This window comes from Lagopus leucura, unplaced genomic scaffold (genome assembly GCF_019238085.1).
Source record: "Lagopus leucura isolate 7727_CA_CO unplaced genomic scaffold, USGS_WTPT01 Super-Scaffold_100123, whole genome shotgun sequence".
Classification (NCBI taxonomy): domain Eukaryota; kingdom Metazoa; phylum Chordata; class Aves; order Galliformes; family Phasianidae; genus Lagopus; species Lagopus leucura.
In genome coordinates this window covers 266,656-282,872 of record NW_024962328.1, presented here as the reverse complement: position 1 = coordinate 282,872, position 16,217 = coordinate 266,656, and the positions used below count along the sequence as shown (strand labels likewise).

Sequence of the window (16,217 nt, the reverse complement as noted above, 5' to 3'; positions counted from 1 at the left end):
GCCGCAGCCGTGGCAGCCCCACACCGTGCCGGCCCTCCTGAGCAGCCGCTGCCCTCGGCCCCGCGGCACAGCACAGCCCCGCAGCGCTTTGTTCAGCCCCAACCGTGGCGTCCTCCACCCAAAGCCAAGCGGAGCAAAGCAGCCGTTCTGTTGGAGGAGTCCCCTGAAGGAGTGGCTACGAAAGTTGTTAGCTTATATTTCAAGGTTCAAAGGGAAATGGAACCAGAAGAATTGAAGCTGTGTCACTTTGGTGATGCTGAGACCCACTCCTCCTCTCCCCTTTGCAGAGTGATTTCAGTTACAAAGACATTCATCTCCAAAGTGAATTTCCCATAAACATGTGTTTTTGAGAGATTAATGCTCTTTCCACCGATGAAACTATGTAAATGGGATCCAGAGATCAGTTATTTTGGGCCCTTGCTCACATCTCACCGAGCCTGAACCAAGCCGAGCCTGGGCCTGCCACGGGAACACTTTTCTTCTCCGTTAGAAAGGAATTCTCAGTCCAGACTCTGTCTTTTCTGGGCCTTTATCTGGGTTCAATTGAAGTGTAATTGGCAACACGTTTTTCTAGGCTCACACTTCATTACGAACAGAGCAGGGACCTCGAGATCCACTTCTGCCGTAATCAGATCCACGTTGCAGCCCGCGCTGCTGGAGCGCTGCTCAGAACCGCCCGTGGAGCCCGGGGTCGGCGAGACGGAGCAGCTCCGCGCGATGGCCGGGCAGGGCTGAGCTCGGCAACCCCGCAGCGCCGATCCCCGCCCGGCGAGGTGGGAGCATCCCGGGGACGGGTGTCACGAGGACGGGGCTGAGCCATCCATCACAGCCAGCACTAATTGGCTGCCCTGCTCTGGGGCCAGGGAACAAGGGAGCTGTGAAGATTGATGGCCCTTCCCTGCAGCGGAGCAAACTCTCGGGGCTGAGGGTGAATCGGCGCCAGGGACCCCGCGCTGCCCCGTTTATCCGTGCCGGCAGCGCAGGGCCGCAGCTCAGGGCTCTGACCACCCCTGTGTGGGGACCTCTTCCTCCCCTCCCTCCTCCTCAGCTTTGGGAAACGTCCCCGGAGAGCGGCCAGCTGTGAAAAGCTGCAGCAGCTGGAATGAGGGAGGAGGAGGGCAAGGCGGCTGCAGAGCAGCGGACGTATCTGTTACCTCCCGGTGAACTGACACCTCCGCGGCAACCCCGTGCATGCCTGGAATGCCCCGTCCGCACGTCTTCAGTCAGCATCACCTCCTAACCTCAATCCCACCGCTGCTGCCAGACCCACAGCTGCGGCAGCAGAGGATGCCGGGCGGGACGCAGACACACCGCCCTGCTGTGCGGCTGAGCAGAAGGACTCAACGCGCGGCGCTCGGGGCAGTGATGCGGCCGGGAGCTGTAGGTACGGCCGGGAGCTGTAGGTACAGCCGGGAGCTGTAGGTACGGCCGCGGCACCGCCTCGCTGTCAGATGTGGAGCGCTGCCAACGCGGCTTATTTTGCTGTGGCCCCGCTCCAAACCAGAGGCACCGCATTGTTCGCTCCCCCCCCCCACTTCCCCAGCCCACGCAGTTCAGAGCCGGCCCAGCCGACTGCTGGGGGCAGTCCAGGGGAGGGAAAAACAACATTTTCCCACAAACCCGCGGCCTCACCCTTCCCCGGGCAGGGACGGGGCAGATCCCGGCTCTGCTCGGGACTGGCGGAGGCTCCGTGCTGCCCTCGCTGCGCTCACACCTATCGCCCCGCGGCCTGGAATGCCGCCCCGCCCGGAGCCCCCGTGGGACGGGCTTCAGAGCTGCGCCCATCGGCACCCCGGGGTGCTGCTGCAACCCACAGGACGGGACCCCATTCCTGCTCCAGAGCAGCAGCGCATCCCAGTGCGAGAGCATCAGACGATGTTGGCATTTAGTTCTCGTTGCCCTTCATGCACATCCGTTTCCCCTCCCCCTCCCCAGCAACGGGCGCTCGCTTTGCAGACCAGCAGCAATGGGCGGCAGTTAATTAATATTGCAGCAATCCCGCTGACAGTGAGGCTGCCGGCCCACCCCAAACCCAGCGGGTTCTGCACCGTATCCTCCTCTGACTCTCCCCTTTTTGACGCCGTGCCGATCCCGGCCCCATCGCCGGGCGCTGGAGGGAGGCGGGCGGCCTTAGGGCTGCACAGAGCAAAAGCAACACCGGGAGTCGGGTGGGAAAACAGCCCAGGGCTGCGGGGAACGCAACGCCTTTGTAACTGCGCGGGGAGTCCGTCCCTCACGCAGCCCCGAGCCCTTCCAAAGCCCCCCCTCCTTCCACGGCGATGCTAACGCACTTCTCACGAGCGCTGAGAGCGCTGGGGCCGGCAGGCGGCCTCGCCGTCGTTGGCTGCGTGTGCAGCGATCCTGCGAGCAGACGAGAGCAAACAGCAGCGCGCCGCGGGGCCGCTCCGCCCGGAGCCTTTCTTCTCCGACCACTTCAAACTTTCATTTCTTCTGAAGCCACAACAAGGCACACTTTGTAAAGCAAATGAGTAAACAGCAACTTTCGGCTTAAAAGGAAAACAAGAGGGAGGGACTGTTTTTAATTACTGGGATTTTAAGAAGGGCTTTATTCGGTTAATTGCTTTCTGCCGTAAAACGTTCCTCCGCGCGCAGCCCCGCCGCATCGCTGCCTGTCGGATGGCACCGCAGGCGGAGCGGCCGCGGGCGGTGCTTCCATGAGCGCTCCAACACCCCCGGAGCCCCCCGCCCCCGGCACAGACACGGCCCGAATCTCGGGGTTTTGGGGCAAGTCCGCCCGAAGGACGGAGGAAGGGATGCTCACGGCAGTCGGGCGCGTTCCCGGCTCGGCGCTGCCGCCCGTGGCTGCGGGCTGTTCCCCTCCCCGCGGTGCAGCGCTCGGTTCGGTGCCGCCCTACGGCGGAACGATGGCGATGCCAGGCGCGGCCACGCGGCGCGGCACCGCGAAGCGCTCCCAGCGCGTCCCCGCTGATCGCAGCCGGCCGGGAAGGAAAACAGCCCGAATCCCCGCAGGGACAGCGGGATTAAGAAGTAGCAGAAATGCACGAAAGGGACCCTTAGCGGAACAGCACCGGTGCGGAGCTGTGCGGTTGTCGCAGATGGCGCAGGGAAGGGACAGGCGAGGAGGCGGCGCGAGCGCCTTCTGCAGTCGGCTCAGCATCAGGAGGGGGGAGAAAGAAAAGGAAATGGAGCAGGAACAGCCCCGGGCTCTGCACGCCCTGCGTGCCCCACAGCCCTACGGGGAGTCCTGGGAGCACCGGGCGGTGCTGGGGGAGCTCAGCGCCGGGAGGAGGAAGGCAGGCGGCTGCCACGTGCCAGCCTGGAAAACAGCATGGGGGGGTGGGCGCGGCAGGGCTGGGGCTGCGGCCGGTACCGGGGGGAGCAGCCCCTGCGTCTACACGGCTCCGCTCCGAGCGGGCAGTCGCCTTCCGGAGACGAACGCGGTGACCCGGAGCAGAGCAGAGCGCTGTGCCCGGCCTCACCTGCGGGCGGTGGGCAGCGCTCTGTGCCCGTGGCAGCGGGAGCTGCCTGCACTCCTCTCCGGGGGTCTCTCCTGCCAGCAGCCCGCAGCTGGTGATGAATGCTCACTTTCTCTAATTGAATAGCAGGAAGTTAAATCTTGTTCCTTCGCTTTTCAGGCTGTCAGCTGGAACAATCACCCACCTGTGACGCCACCCCAGGGATATAAATAAGGAACAGCGCACAATGCTGCCCGAGGAACGGACGGCGTTCCCAGATCTCCCGATATCGCGTGCTTCATTGTGTGCCCGCACGGGAGAGGGGCTCTGTGCAGGCGCTGTGGAAGTGGGAGCGAGCGTGCAGAAGGCGCAGCCGTGTGGGCACGGGCTGTGCGAATGCCTACAGTAACGCCAGGACCCCCCGCTGTGCTAAAACCCTTTGCTGCAGCCACGGGCGCTCCCGCCCCGCGTGCTGTGCTCCACAGCTGCCCTGCAATCCAGCACCGCGTTCATGCAGGTGTGAGGGTGACTGCGCGCTGCCGGCTGCCCCTTGGGCTCCTTCCCATCGCCGCCACCCAGCGCGCTCCCCGCCTCCTCCCCCCCCCGTTCTCACCCCATCCGTTCACAGCCCCGCGCTCCGCCGGGACGCTCCGCTCACAGCTGGGCCGCCCGACAGCTCTGTGCAGCTGCAGCCCTGCAGGAGGGGGGCAGCGGGGACAAGCACACAAACACACAGGCGAGCCCTCATTGTTACTGTGAAAGGAAATTATTAATTTGCTGGGAATAAAGTCGGCAGCGAGTCAAAACCCAAAACCCATCCTCCCTCACGCCCTCCCCAGGAGCAGCCACCACCATCCGTCCCCCGGCATGAAGCCCCACTTTGCTCCACACAACAGCCCCTGCTCCCCCCGGCCCTGCAGCCGCTCTGACGCTGATCTCGGCCCCGCAGTGGGGATGCAGCCCCACAGCCCTTTGTCAGCCCCACGGTAAAAGTGCAGAGGCCACATCCCTGTTTGCTTTCCCCCTGCCCCATAGCGGGGGCGGCCACGGGCTCCCTCTCCAACGGCAGCCTGAATGAAGCCAGATCCCCAACACATTCCTGTGGGTTTGGTTTTTTCTTATTTTCCTTCCCTTTTTCTCTCCATCCCCCATCCCTCTGCCTCGCTTGGCACGAGCTGAAGGCCTCGGAGGAAGCTGGGCTTGGCAGGAGCAGGGGAGGAGGAGTGGGGAGATGAAAGGCCGCTCTACAGCATTCCCTTCCAGTTCCCACACTCTCCCGGCGCAGCGCTGCTAATGTTTCCCAGCCGCACCTGGAGGAGCTGTGGAAGTGGGGCCCTGTGCACACACACAGCGAGCAGAAACCCCACAGCCTCACAGCTCACATGGCCTCAGCCCCACGATGCCACCATACCCCTCTGTACAGCACCAGAGCAGCACTGCACTGGAGACAGTGGTGAAGCAGCTGCCATGCCCCACATGGCGGTGCCCCAATGGCTGTGCTGTCCCCATCCCCGTGGCACCCGTGTCCGTGTGCCATCGCTGCATTCCACACTCGATGATCCCCACAGCCGCCCCTGCCCTGGCCATCGGGCAGCATTCCTTCCTGAGCTCTCAGCCCTGGGAGGAATGCTGTGGGAATGCAACCCCTCAGAGCCCCCCCAGCTGCACAGTGCAGCCCCTGCACCTCTCATGGATCCTGCACTGCACCCGGGGCTGCCCACAATGGTCCATCCATTATCTGCTCTCTGCACAGATATGTGGGTTCTGCTGCTGTAAGGCTGGGCTGGGTTGGATCCAGTCCATCTGTGCGGGCACTGCTGCACGTGGTTTGCTTTATCCGGAGGAGAAGCCCTGCTCAGTGCTGACCCAGTCACAGCATGAAGGCAGAGCTTAAAAATCGCCTGCAGAGCCTGCGCTGGGCTCTGCATCCCCTTCTGTCACCAAGAGAAAACCATGCAAAAACCTGCCCTAAAGGAAGGGATGAGCAGCGAGCACAGAGCACAGCCCACGAGCAGCACTGCTGGGCGCTGAGCACACGGAGATGCATTTGCAAACCACACTGCCAGCTCTGTGCCAAGCCTGGTGTGGGGACAGGAGGCGACAGCAACATCAGCCAACACAGCTATAAATAACAGCGTGGAAGGAACACGACGGTCGCGCCATCCAAACCCTGGCACGGCCCCGCAGCGCTGGTAGCGGTGCCCTTTTCTTACTCTCCTGCCACCAGGTCCCCTCTTCTGTCCTCCCAGCTCCGGGTGTTGCTGTCACCATGTCACCCCTAGCTGACATTTCACCCTCCTGCAGGCCAGCCTGCTGTTCTGCACTGCAGAAGGGACACAGCACTGTGGGGATGAGGCACAGGCCCCCAGCACAGCCTGTGACCTCTCACTGCCAGCACTGCAGGGACAGCCCCACGTCTGCACGGCCTCTGCACCGCAGGCATATGGGGCACTGCAGGGATACGGGCACTGTGCCCCCCCTTCCATAGGGCCCACAGGGTCTGAGTTTGCCCCTGAGCTGTCAGCAGAAGCAGCTTCACGGCTGGGTTACCTCCCATACATCCGCGCTGGCGCAGTGGAGAGGCAGCTGAACGCTTCCCAGCTCTGGCTCCTCTTTCTCCTCCTCCGTGTCCTTTATTCTCAAGTGCACTCGTTGCAAAGCCCTCAGTGCCTGATGCAGGGAAAATCTCAGCAAACAGGCAACAGAGAAACCCGCGCTGGCAGCCCACCAGTGAGAGGACATCCCGACCTCACTGCAGCACACTTCCCCTTCCCTCCCTCCGTGCTAAGCAGGAGCCTTCGCACGGCTGTCAGAGCCGCCTGTTGGCTCCTGCATGCACAGCCGGAGCTCTCAGGGCTGTGCGGTGCAACGAGGGACTTCAAATCCTCTGTGCGAATTGGGAATGGGCGCAGAGAAAACATCCCAGCAAATAGTGCTGCTCAGGAACACTGCTGAGCGCCGTGCAGAGATGCTGCCCTGGGGCCTGGGGACATTTCTTGGCTATATTTGGTGACGGATGGAGGATCTGTTGCCTCCCCTCGACCCATCTGTTCCCATATCGCTGGGGAGGAGCTAAAGGCAGAACTGCAGTGTCGCTGTCCGGGTAAACCCGGTACTTCAGCAGCAATAAATCTCCTCCGAAAAGCTTCTGCCGCCTCCCACCTGCTGGCTGGGAAAAGATCAAGCCGACGAAATTTGCTGCCAAATCGTATTTTTAACCTTGACTTCACGAGGAGCACAGGGCTGCTCACGGAGCAGAGGGAGGGATCGCATCTCCCACCATGGAATCCAACCAGCACTCTCCAGCTCCTGGGGAGCTGCTTTGGTTACATCTTCTGACGTTCCCAAACACCCTCTTTCTCCTCATCACCCCCATCCCTCCTCCAGAACACCCGGGAGGCCCCTGGCACAGACCCCAGCCTCTTGCTGCCCACACCAGAACGGCCAGGGGGAGAAGGACAACAAAGTCCGGCTGTGACCAACACCATTTATTACAGAACGCCACCCAAAGGGGTTTTGTTGCCGCGGCAGCTCACTCACAAGAAAAACCACAGGAGAACAGCAAAGCAAAACCGATGGGAGAAGCAGCAGCAAAGTCCACTTGTTGGCCAACGCAGCACGAAGGCCACGGCGGCGCCCACTGGGGCTGCAGACACAAACTGTGCTGGGGTCTCTCCCCACACCTGGCCAGGCGCATGCCCCACTGGCGCCCTTAGCAGCCGCGCAGTTGCCCGCGGCCCGTCCTGCTGCATCCCACCCCATGCAGCCCATCTTCGCCCCACCTTCCTCCCTCACTCTGGGCAATACCATTCCCCCACCCCCTTCCATGCTGCAGCTGGGCTTCCAGGATGGGATGCTCAGGAAACACCTGGGAAATGTTCACTGAAGATAAGAAGGGCTGGGAGACGCGGCTCAGGGCCCGACATCCGCGGTTCACATGAAGATGGGATTTTTGGATGGACATGAATACTAATAGAGTTCTTTCTAGTTTTTTTGTTGGGATTGCAGGCCTTGGTCACCCAGGTGCCACAGGTAACCATCTGTCAAAACGAACACATTCAGGGAAGAGGAAAAAGTGCAATTAGCTTTGCACTGCCAAAGCAGGATTCAGTGCAACAGAAGTCTGCAGAGCCGATGAGGGCGCTGTCAGCCCACGGGGGATCAGTTGAAAGGGCCACAGCCACCCCCAGGTCAGCTGGAGCCGTCCTGCAAAGCGGAACAGGCACATACAGGGAGAGCTTGTCCCAGGGAGGTGCTGGGAAGCTGGAAGTCACTGCAAAGAACTCATGCTGAGTGCCCTCCGTGCCCCGTGGTGCGTGCTCTGATTTCAGAACAAGCAAACAGAAGGGAGAGAAGCATGCAAAAGTAAAGTTTGCATTTGCCCATCCCCGGGGGGGGCTCTCCCTGGGGACGTCGGTGCGACGCTCACAGCCCGCGGTGCTGCACACCCACTGATTCCCCTTCCTGCCCCCTGATCACAGAGGCAGCTCTTTCTCCCAGGATCTATTTTGGGGGCACCAGAGCTTTAAGAAGCTGAGAAGAAAAAGATTATCCACCCCTATGGGCTCAGCTCAGAGAGGGGAAAAAATCCTTTAATTAAGTCCCCGAGGCTGAAATTCTCTGCAGATTTGAATAAATGGACTTTGAATGATGTTCCTAATATCTTATGGCTGCTTTTGCTTTAATTTAAGCCCCAGGGATGTGTCTGCAGACCCAGGAAGGCACACACCAGAGCTGGCCTTTGGCTGCCTTACTGTGGGTGCAACCGTGGAATCCAAATTTTGAGCCAATGGCCCAAAACTCCAAAAGCAGAAAATGGGATTCCCATATATTTTTGTTCATGTAAGCATTTGTTTGTATATTTCCAAATATGAAACAGGAGCGGAGGTGGGGTCACCAACCCTAGAGGTGTTGAAGGAAAGCTGCACTTGGCAGTGTGGCTCAGTGGGCAGCAGCGGTGGACAGACTGGAGGATCTCAGAGGTCTTCTCCAACCCTGAAGATTCCATGTTTCCCTGACAGGAAGGGGCTTTGCTTTAGCATTTTGTCGAAAGCTGCAGGAGGGGCTTTTTGTGCTCACCCCTCTGCAGTCCAACTGCTCAGCCTCAACATTCGCTCGTCGAACCGAAGGCTCTGGGAATCTTGACTTTTGAACAGCTGATGGGTGACACCAACCCAGTGGGGAGGTGGTGCCGTGAGGAAGGGGACAACATCACGACACCACAAAACACTGAGGAGACAGGAAGCCTTCGGCGTCCTCCTCCTCCTCCTCTCACAGCTCCATGCCGTGCCCTATTTGCTGTTCTGGGGCTGCTTCTCCTGCAGCGGCCGCTTGTGCTTCTGTGCGACGCCGTAGGGGACGTGGGCAGCGATGGCGCCCATCTCCTTGGCTCCCTCCACATGGAACATCTGATCGTCGAAGAAGATGTGGGGACGGATCTTCTTCAGCAGGGGGCCTTTGGGGGCGCCAGCCAGGAACAGCGCTTCGTCCGTCTCCAGACCCCAACTGCGCAGAGTCTTTAGGGCCCGGGCGCCCGAGCTGGCAGCGCTGCGGGCTGTGACCAGGTAGGTGCGAATGGGGCACTCCATCCTCAGCCCTTTGGAGTAGAACTTCTTCTGCAGCTTTCCCAGGGCCTCCAGGAAGCCTTTCAGGGGTCCCTGTTGGAGCAAAGGGAAGCTGTCACTTGGAGACCTCCGTGCTGAGCTCTGCTCCCCGTTCCACCAGAACTGGATGCACCTCTTAGGATCACAGCATCAGTAAGGTTGGAGAAGACCTCAGAGATCACCGAGTCCAACCCCAGCCCACCCCCCCCCATGCCCACTGACCGTGTCCCTTCCATCTCCACGTTTTTTGGGCACCTCCATGGGCACTGACCGCACCACCTCCCTGGCGGCCGTGCCAACGCACCTCCACTCTTTCTGAGAAGAAATTTTAATTTTCCTAATATCCAATCTGAACCTCCCCTGGTGCAACTTGAGGCCATTACTTCTTGTCTTCCCTGGGAGCAAAACCACAACCTCCTGTCAAGGGAGTTGCAGGGAGCAGTGAGGTCTCCCCCGTGCTTCTCTTCTGCAGGCATTGCTCCACACCTGTGGTGCTCAGTGGGGTTGTTGTGACCCAAGTGCAGGACCTGGCACTCGCTCTTGCTAGAGCTCACACAGTTGGCCTCAGCTCATCGATGCTTATCCAGATCCCTCTGTAGGTCCTTTCTGCCCTCAGGCAGATCAACACTTCCTCCCTGCTGGATGTAATCTGCAAGCTTACAGAGGGTGCACTCCATCCCCTGTCAGGAAAGATATCACACAGGACCAGCCCCAGTACTGACTCCCTTCTCCCTACCAGTCTGTTCCCAGTTGTCCCAGTTCCCTACACTCCGTGCCCCAGAGGCTGCCCCACATCACCCCACCCCACTACCTGTGCCAGAGGATTGTTCTCGTGAGCCTTTTCGTGCTCGAAGAACATGTCCAGGCCGTGAGCCTTCACAATCTGCTCCGACTCATCCGAGAAAAGCACAGCATCGCCATCGAACGCCACACGCAGCTGCTTCTCTGACACCTCCAGGTCTCTGCTGGGGCTGAAGATGGTGGCTGCGGCGATCCCTGGGGACATAAAGCACGAGGCGAGGGATGGCAGTTACCCAAGGACCTGAAGAAGATGTGGGCAAACAACAAGGAAACGCACACACCAACAGAGCCTGCGGCTTCGCCCCAAGACATCTTACAGCCATAACAAGTCCTTAGATAACAAACCTCACTTTGCATGCAAGAAATAAAGGGGGAAAACAGTGCCTTTGCCTTGGAAGAGCTGCGGGGCTCATGGAAAGCCTTATTCCCATGGAAACTTGAGGCTCTCTGAGGCACGAAGGACGTCCCATCCTGATGGGGGAAAGGCAGGCCTCACCTGCCCACTGACACCACAGGCTCTGATCCCCCTGAGCTCCCAGGCCAGACCCCGGACTCACCCTCTTCAATGGCCCCACTCACTTTCTCGGCATCGGAGGAGAGGTAGAGGTTGGTGTGGTAAGCCTTGAGGTAACCAATGGGGCTGTTCCCCCCCGTCATGCAGAATCTCTCAATGAATAGATCTGTGGGCAGGGACACAACAGGATGAGCTTCCAGGAGCTCCAAGAACCGCCAGCACAGATTTTGGTACCACAACCCAACGGCTCCGCCGGCAGCCGGGCCGTTGTGCCAGTGGCTGCTCAGAGCCCAGCGACTTGCGGCATGGCGGCGGGCAGATGGTTGGACCAGGTGACCTCAGCAGTCCCCTCCAACCTTCATACGGGGAGCGACGGCCCGGCACATGGCTTGGTGCAGGAGGCAGCAGGGAGCACCGCCTCACAGTAACTCCCTGCCCGCGTGCCAGCATTGTGCTGAGCTCACCGTAGTGGTTGATGCTGTTGATCAGGCGAACCCCAACCTGGGCATGGTTGTTGGTCATCAGGACGACGTCAAAGAGCTCCTCGCTGTCAGGATAGAGCTCCCGAAGCTGCGCGTTCACCGCTTCCAGCGCCTGCAGCACCCGGGGACAGGGAGGTCGGTGAGCCCAGGCACAGCCCCAGAGGGGCACAGCGCCCCACTCGACATCACATCCCCAAAACTGGGGCCACGAGTCACGCTGGGAAAAGGCTGGCTTGGAGAAAATCACCCAGCCGCCTTCCTGCTGTCTAACACAACAGGTTTGAAGCTCCCCTTAGGAAATAATGCACTTGCTCAGTTACACACACCCTCGGTGACCCCTCTCCCCAAAACAGGTTTGGCTCCATGGGCAGCGCTCACCTTGACGAAGGGGAAGGCGGCGCCGGGGAGGAAAGGCTCGTTCTCATGGTCCAGCTGGTATTTCACATAGGCCTCCACCCCCTGCTCGTTGTAAATCTTCTGCTCCTCCTCCATGCGGAAAAGAGCCCGTGAGGACACTGCGATGGTGATGGCATTCTCAGGCTTTGGCTGCATGAGAAGGGTGACAGTGGGGAGGGGGCATCCATCAGCCCCCACCACGATGCTCAGCCCCTCTGGGCAGGGCTGCATGAAGTGGGGAGCTGCCACCAGACCTTCCCCTGCTCCAGCATCATGCCCAGAGCCCCAAAGGGCAATCGGGCTCCCACAACACTTCCAGACCCACAGCACTGCCCTGGAGGAGCAGCTCACCCCAGCACAGAACGGACTTGTGCAGCTTTTTCCCCCTCACCAGGAAAAGCCACACGCTGCTGCTCAGCCAGATCCACGCTCCCTTGATGCTGTCCAGATGTGATGAGCAGCCCATGCCAGCTCAGCTCATAGAAACACTCAACATAGTTACTGTGGGTGGGAACGTGACAAACAGGTGGTGCAGGCAGTGATTTATGAGTCATTATTATTGATGTTCGTAATCCACCAAAGTCAACAAGGGGCCTTCGGTGGGGCTTGGCAGCGACAGAGGGGCGTCCAGCAAAGCCAACCTCACCCTGACCCCCATCCCAGTCCTTCCTCTCCATTCATCTCCACCGCTTGCAAACATGGAAACAAATTCGATGCTGACAGTCAATGAGGAGCTTTGCAAAAGCAGCAGACCGGCAAGGATGAGCTGCCCCCATCCTCACCGTGGGCCTTTTTTCCCCACTCATGCCCTGGGGGTTGTTCTGCCCCATCTGGCTCTGCCAGTCCTGCCCAGCTCAGGGCGCACCCAGCACTGAGTCACTCACAGCCCCATGCCATTCCCAGCACCCGGTGCCCCCGAGGCCAACAGCAGCCTCATCAGTACCCAAAATCCCCAGCAAGGAGATTAAGCAGTGGGCGATTAGGACTGGATACAGATGAGCTGAGACTGAGAGCATCACCATGACCAGAGGGACCCAAACACACCGCATCGCATCCCACCCAGGTCCCCCCTCAGGTGCAGCTGCCTGCTAGGTGTTAGCTATTAACTCATCTCCATGCTCTAACTCATTAATTAATAACTCTGGTGTCACGGGCCATTTATTATGTGAAAATATTAATAACTGCTAAAGGTCTCGAGGGCATCCAGCCGTGCAGCACACACCTCGCAGCGCGAGCACCTTGCAAACATCAGCGGGCTGCCCCAGGTCCCTTCACTGCCATTTAGAGCCTTCAGGAGGTTAATTTAAGAGGTAATAAACACAGCAATAAAAATAACCATAAGCTCCAGCTCTGCCCTGGCGTGGGCTGCCGGAGCCCCGCGGGTGCGAAGTGCAGACCTGCCGGATCCTGCTTGCTCCGCTGCAGGGCTCGGTGCCGTTGGAGCAGGTGGCGCCGCGCAGCACTGGCGCAGCCCACAGCAGAGCTGTGCAGGACCTGCGCCGACAGCCCAGCGCTTGGAAAAGTCTCAGGCGGTTCCTGAGCTCCAAATCCCATCTCTGACACGAGTGACTTTCCCAGCACGTGCTGGCCCCATACGGAGCAAAACCCACTGCAGCCTCACACCCCTCTTTCAGTCTAAAGGTGGATTCTGGCAGTGGCTCCAAATATCACATTTCCCTCCACAGACCCAACAGCTGGCAGGCCTTCAAATCACCCTCCTAATCGCACGTAAATCCCGAGCAGCCTCCCCAGCATCAGAGATATGGAAATCCCATGAAAGCTGAGGGTACCCACGATGGCACTCAGCACCCACATCCCACTGCCACCCCCGAGGGACCCCTCTGCGCTCCCCAACGCGGGGATTCTGCATTACCCAGGACTGGATCTGCCAGACTCACCTTCCTCCTAAAACATGGAGAAATTATGACAGCTCCAGATGAAGGAGAAGACTGAGTCCTTATGGCCAAATTTTAAATTTGGAGGTGAGTTTTGTTATGAAATTTGGACAGAGAAATGGGAGAGGTGGGACTCACTCCATGGTCAAGCACAGATCCCCTGAAACTGAAGCTGAAACATCCCAAAAATCCCTGCAGCCACAGAAACCCAGAACAGGAGGCCACGTGGTCAGTGGGACAAGGCACATGAGCACAGGACCCACAGACATGGAGACAGCAGCTCCCAGCAATGTGGGAGCCTCTCAGCCCTGCGCCGTGACACTGGAGAGGCCAGGGACATTTTCCACATTGCTGAAGAGTGACAAACCTGATCGCTGACCTCCCCCAGCTGGCAGGAGCACGGCTGCAGCAGCACGGGAAGAGCAGAGATCCTGCACACGGATCCCCACGGGCTGTGGGGACACCGCATTCACCCGCTCCCCAGCCAGGAAGGCACTCCCCAGAAACGCTCTCCAAAAAACCACGCTGCCTCGTGCCACCCTACAGCCCTGCTGCAGGAAGCAGAGGTACCAGAAGGTCCAGTATCTGCTGACAGGACGGATGCATAGACAGGACAGACAGACCCAGCACATGCAAGGGCACAGATGGGCCACGGCCAGCTCCATTTCCCTCGTGCACGGGGAGGCTGCAAGCCCCCTGCTTGGGATCAGATTAAAGCTCACGGCAGCGGCCGAGATGCTTCTGAGTTTTCAAAACACATTATTTATAATCCAGAAAAGTGCCCTGCAGCCGCTCGTCATGAGGTGGGACGGCAGCCTGGCTGCGGGCTGAGGGTGCGGGGCTGGGTGGGCACCGCAGGCATCGCTCTGCATGGAGGGGTGGCACAGCCTGAGCTCTGGGCACCCACATCACTCCCATCACACCCCGCCACGGATCCAGCACACGGCAAACCTCTGCACTGTGCCGTGCCTCAGTTTCCCCATCCGTAAAGCTGAGAGTGCCGCAAGGAGAGGAAGAGGAGGAGCTTGGGCAAACACCTGCTGGAGGCAGAAAGCTCGGCATGAAAGATGGACGGCTGTATCCTGCTGCCAGTTTCCCATCGCAGGTGGAAGGCAGCAGCAGTGCCGTTCCCCAGTGGGTACAGGCCCAGGGGCTCCCCACCACGATGCCCCCACTTGGGGTCTGCAGAGCCCAGCCTTCCTCATCGAGGGTCACACATGGAGACCCAGTGTGACTGGCACCACGTGCCCCCGTGCTTCCCATCTCACTAACCTCGCACTGGGTGCTCACAGGCAGTAAGGCCAGAACCATCTGCAGCCCCTGGCCGGGCTGCCAGCACTGTGCAGCTATTCTGAGACACGGATGAGCTCCCATTTTTAAACCCAGCAGAGCTCAGCCCTGGTTAGATAACACAGGCTCTGCTCAAATCTCTCAGAGCCCAGTGGGGTGGCTGTGCCCCACGAAATCCCCAAACCCATGTAGGGGCCGTGGCTCCAGGCTGCCCCTAGCTCTGCCACGGCCACGTTGAGCTCCCGGCTGACGGCTCAGCGCCGGGCACCAGCAGCTCACGGGGCACGAGTAGCTCTGCAAGGACATCTCAGCCCGGGAGGGACCTGGGGATATCTCCGGTTCTGGAGAGACCCAGGTGGTGTCACGGAGGATGAAGGGGTACCCAGAGCTGCCCCAAGAACCTGAAAGGAGATGCTGGGTCAAACGAAAACTGCAGAGACCCAGACAGACCCAGAGCACCTGGAGGAATCGCACACCCAGAGGGAACCACGGGAAACCCGGAGACAAAGCACGCGGGGGGAGCTGGAGGAGACCCAAAAGGAACGCAGAGGACCGGGAGGAGATGCGCGCCCGAGGGAGAAGATGAGGAGCGCAGGGGGGAGCGGAGCACCCGGAGATGGAGCAGCCGGGACGCAGCACCCGTCGCAGCTCTCACCGATTTTGGTTTCTTCTTGGGTGTGAGGTTATCGTAGAACGCCTTCGTCTCATCCCAGGGCCGCCCCGCCGCTCCCGGTGCCCCGGCGGTGCCCGGCGGCTCCATGGCACAGCGCTCCGTGCGCACCGGGAGCTCCCGGCCGCGGAACGCCTTTATACGGCATCCCATGAAGCTCCGGGGTTTCATCCCACCGGGCCGCGGCTTAACCTCTTCGGGACCGAGCCCGCCCCGCCCCGCCGCCCCCAACCCCACATTAACGGCTTCGGGGGAACGGAGCGCTCCAGGGCTGACGCAGTCCCAGGGCAGCCGAACTCGGGGTTGGGGGAGAAGAGCTGCTGCACTGAGATGCGCCCCAGCCGAGGATTCCTCCGCGCCGTGCGCAGATCCGAGCGGTCGCGGTGTTGCGGGACTGGGGTGGCAGGGGGGCTGCGGGGCGACCACCGCCCCCGCGCGGAGCACAGCCCTCTCCCTGCCCAGGAGAGCAGCTCAGGTGCCCCCTTCCCTGCATGGCGGTTCAGCCCGGGATGCCCAGGTCTCAGCCAGCTGCTCGCACCCCAAGCCCTTCGGGACGCCCTTCTGGCAGCTGAACGCCACCGCAGCCCCATCGCAGCCTCCTTTTCCCCAGGGCCTTCGCAGCTCTCTGCGGCATATCCCCGTGCTTCCTCCGCGGAGGCCCCGAGGGGAGCAAGAATTTCCCATTCCCGGGGTCACCCTCTCATCGCCCTGAGCCACTGCTCTTTACACGGCAGCCCTGGCACAGACCCATATGTCCCCATAGCGCACGTGACCCGCACCGTCCCTCCCTCCCCGGCACGCTGAGCTGCACACTCCTCCGGGATGGCGCAGAGCTGCCCCTCAGCAGCTCCCGGGAGCAAGAGTGCTGCTTTGGCACCGTCCCATCCTCCTTCTCAGGACTGGGAGATGTGGGAACACTGTGGGATGGAAAGAGAGCCACGTTCCTGCCCCAGGCTGAGCCAGAGCTGCTGCTAAATCCGGAGAAGCACTTAAAGTTGGTGAGAGCTCCTTAGCAACAGGCACCGTCTGTGCAGGCTGGCGGTGGGGAAGAACGAAACGTGCAGAGAAGCTGGGGGTGGAGGGCTGATGTGCAGCAACAGCAGGTCCCAGCGGCTGGCAGTGCTGCAGT

General features: G+C 60.4%; 1 protein-coding gene across 1 annotated transcript; it reads right to left on the bottom strand.

Annotated features, from left to right (window-relative positions):
* Positions 1–6,910: 6,910 nt before the first annotated feature.
* On the bottom strand, positions 6,911–15,202 carry NT5C1A (5'-nucleotidase, cytosolic IA). Its single transcript, XM_042887859.1, has 6 exons — positions 15,074–15,202; positions 11,216–11,383; positions 10,820–10,949; positions 10,399–10,521; positions 9,852–10,036; positions 6,911–9,094 (listed from the first exon to the last, which is right to left on the bottom strand). The coding sequence occupies exons 1-6, from the start codon at positions 15,176–15,178 to the stop codon at positions 8,729–8,731; spliced, it is 1,077 nt and encodes a 358-aa protein (XP_042743793.1). The 5' UTR covers positions 15,179–15,202; the 3' UTR covers positions 6,911–8,728.
* Between the last annotated feature and the right edge of the window lie 1,015 nt (positions 15,203–16,217).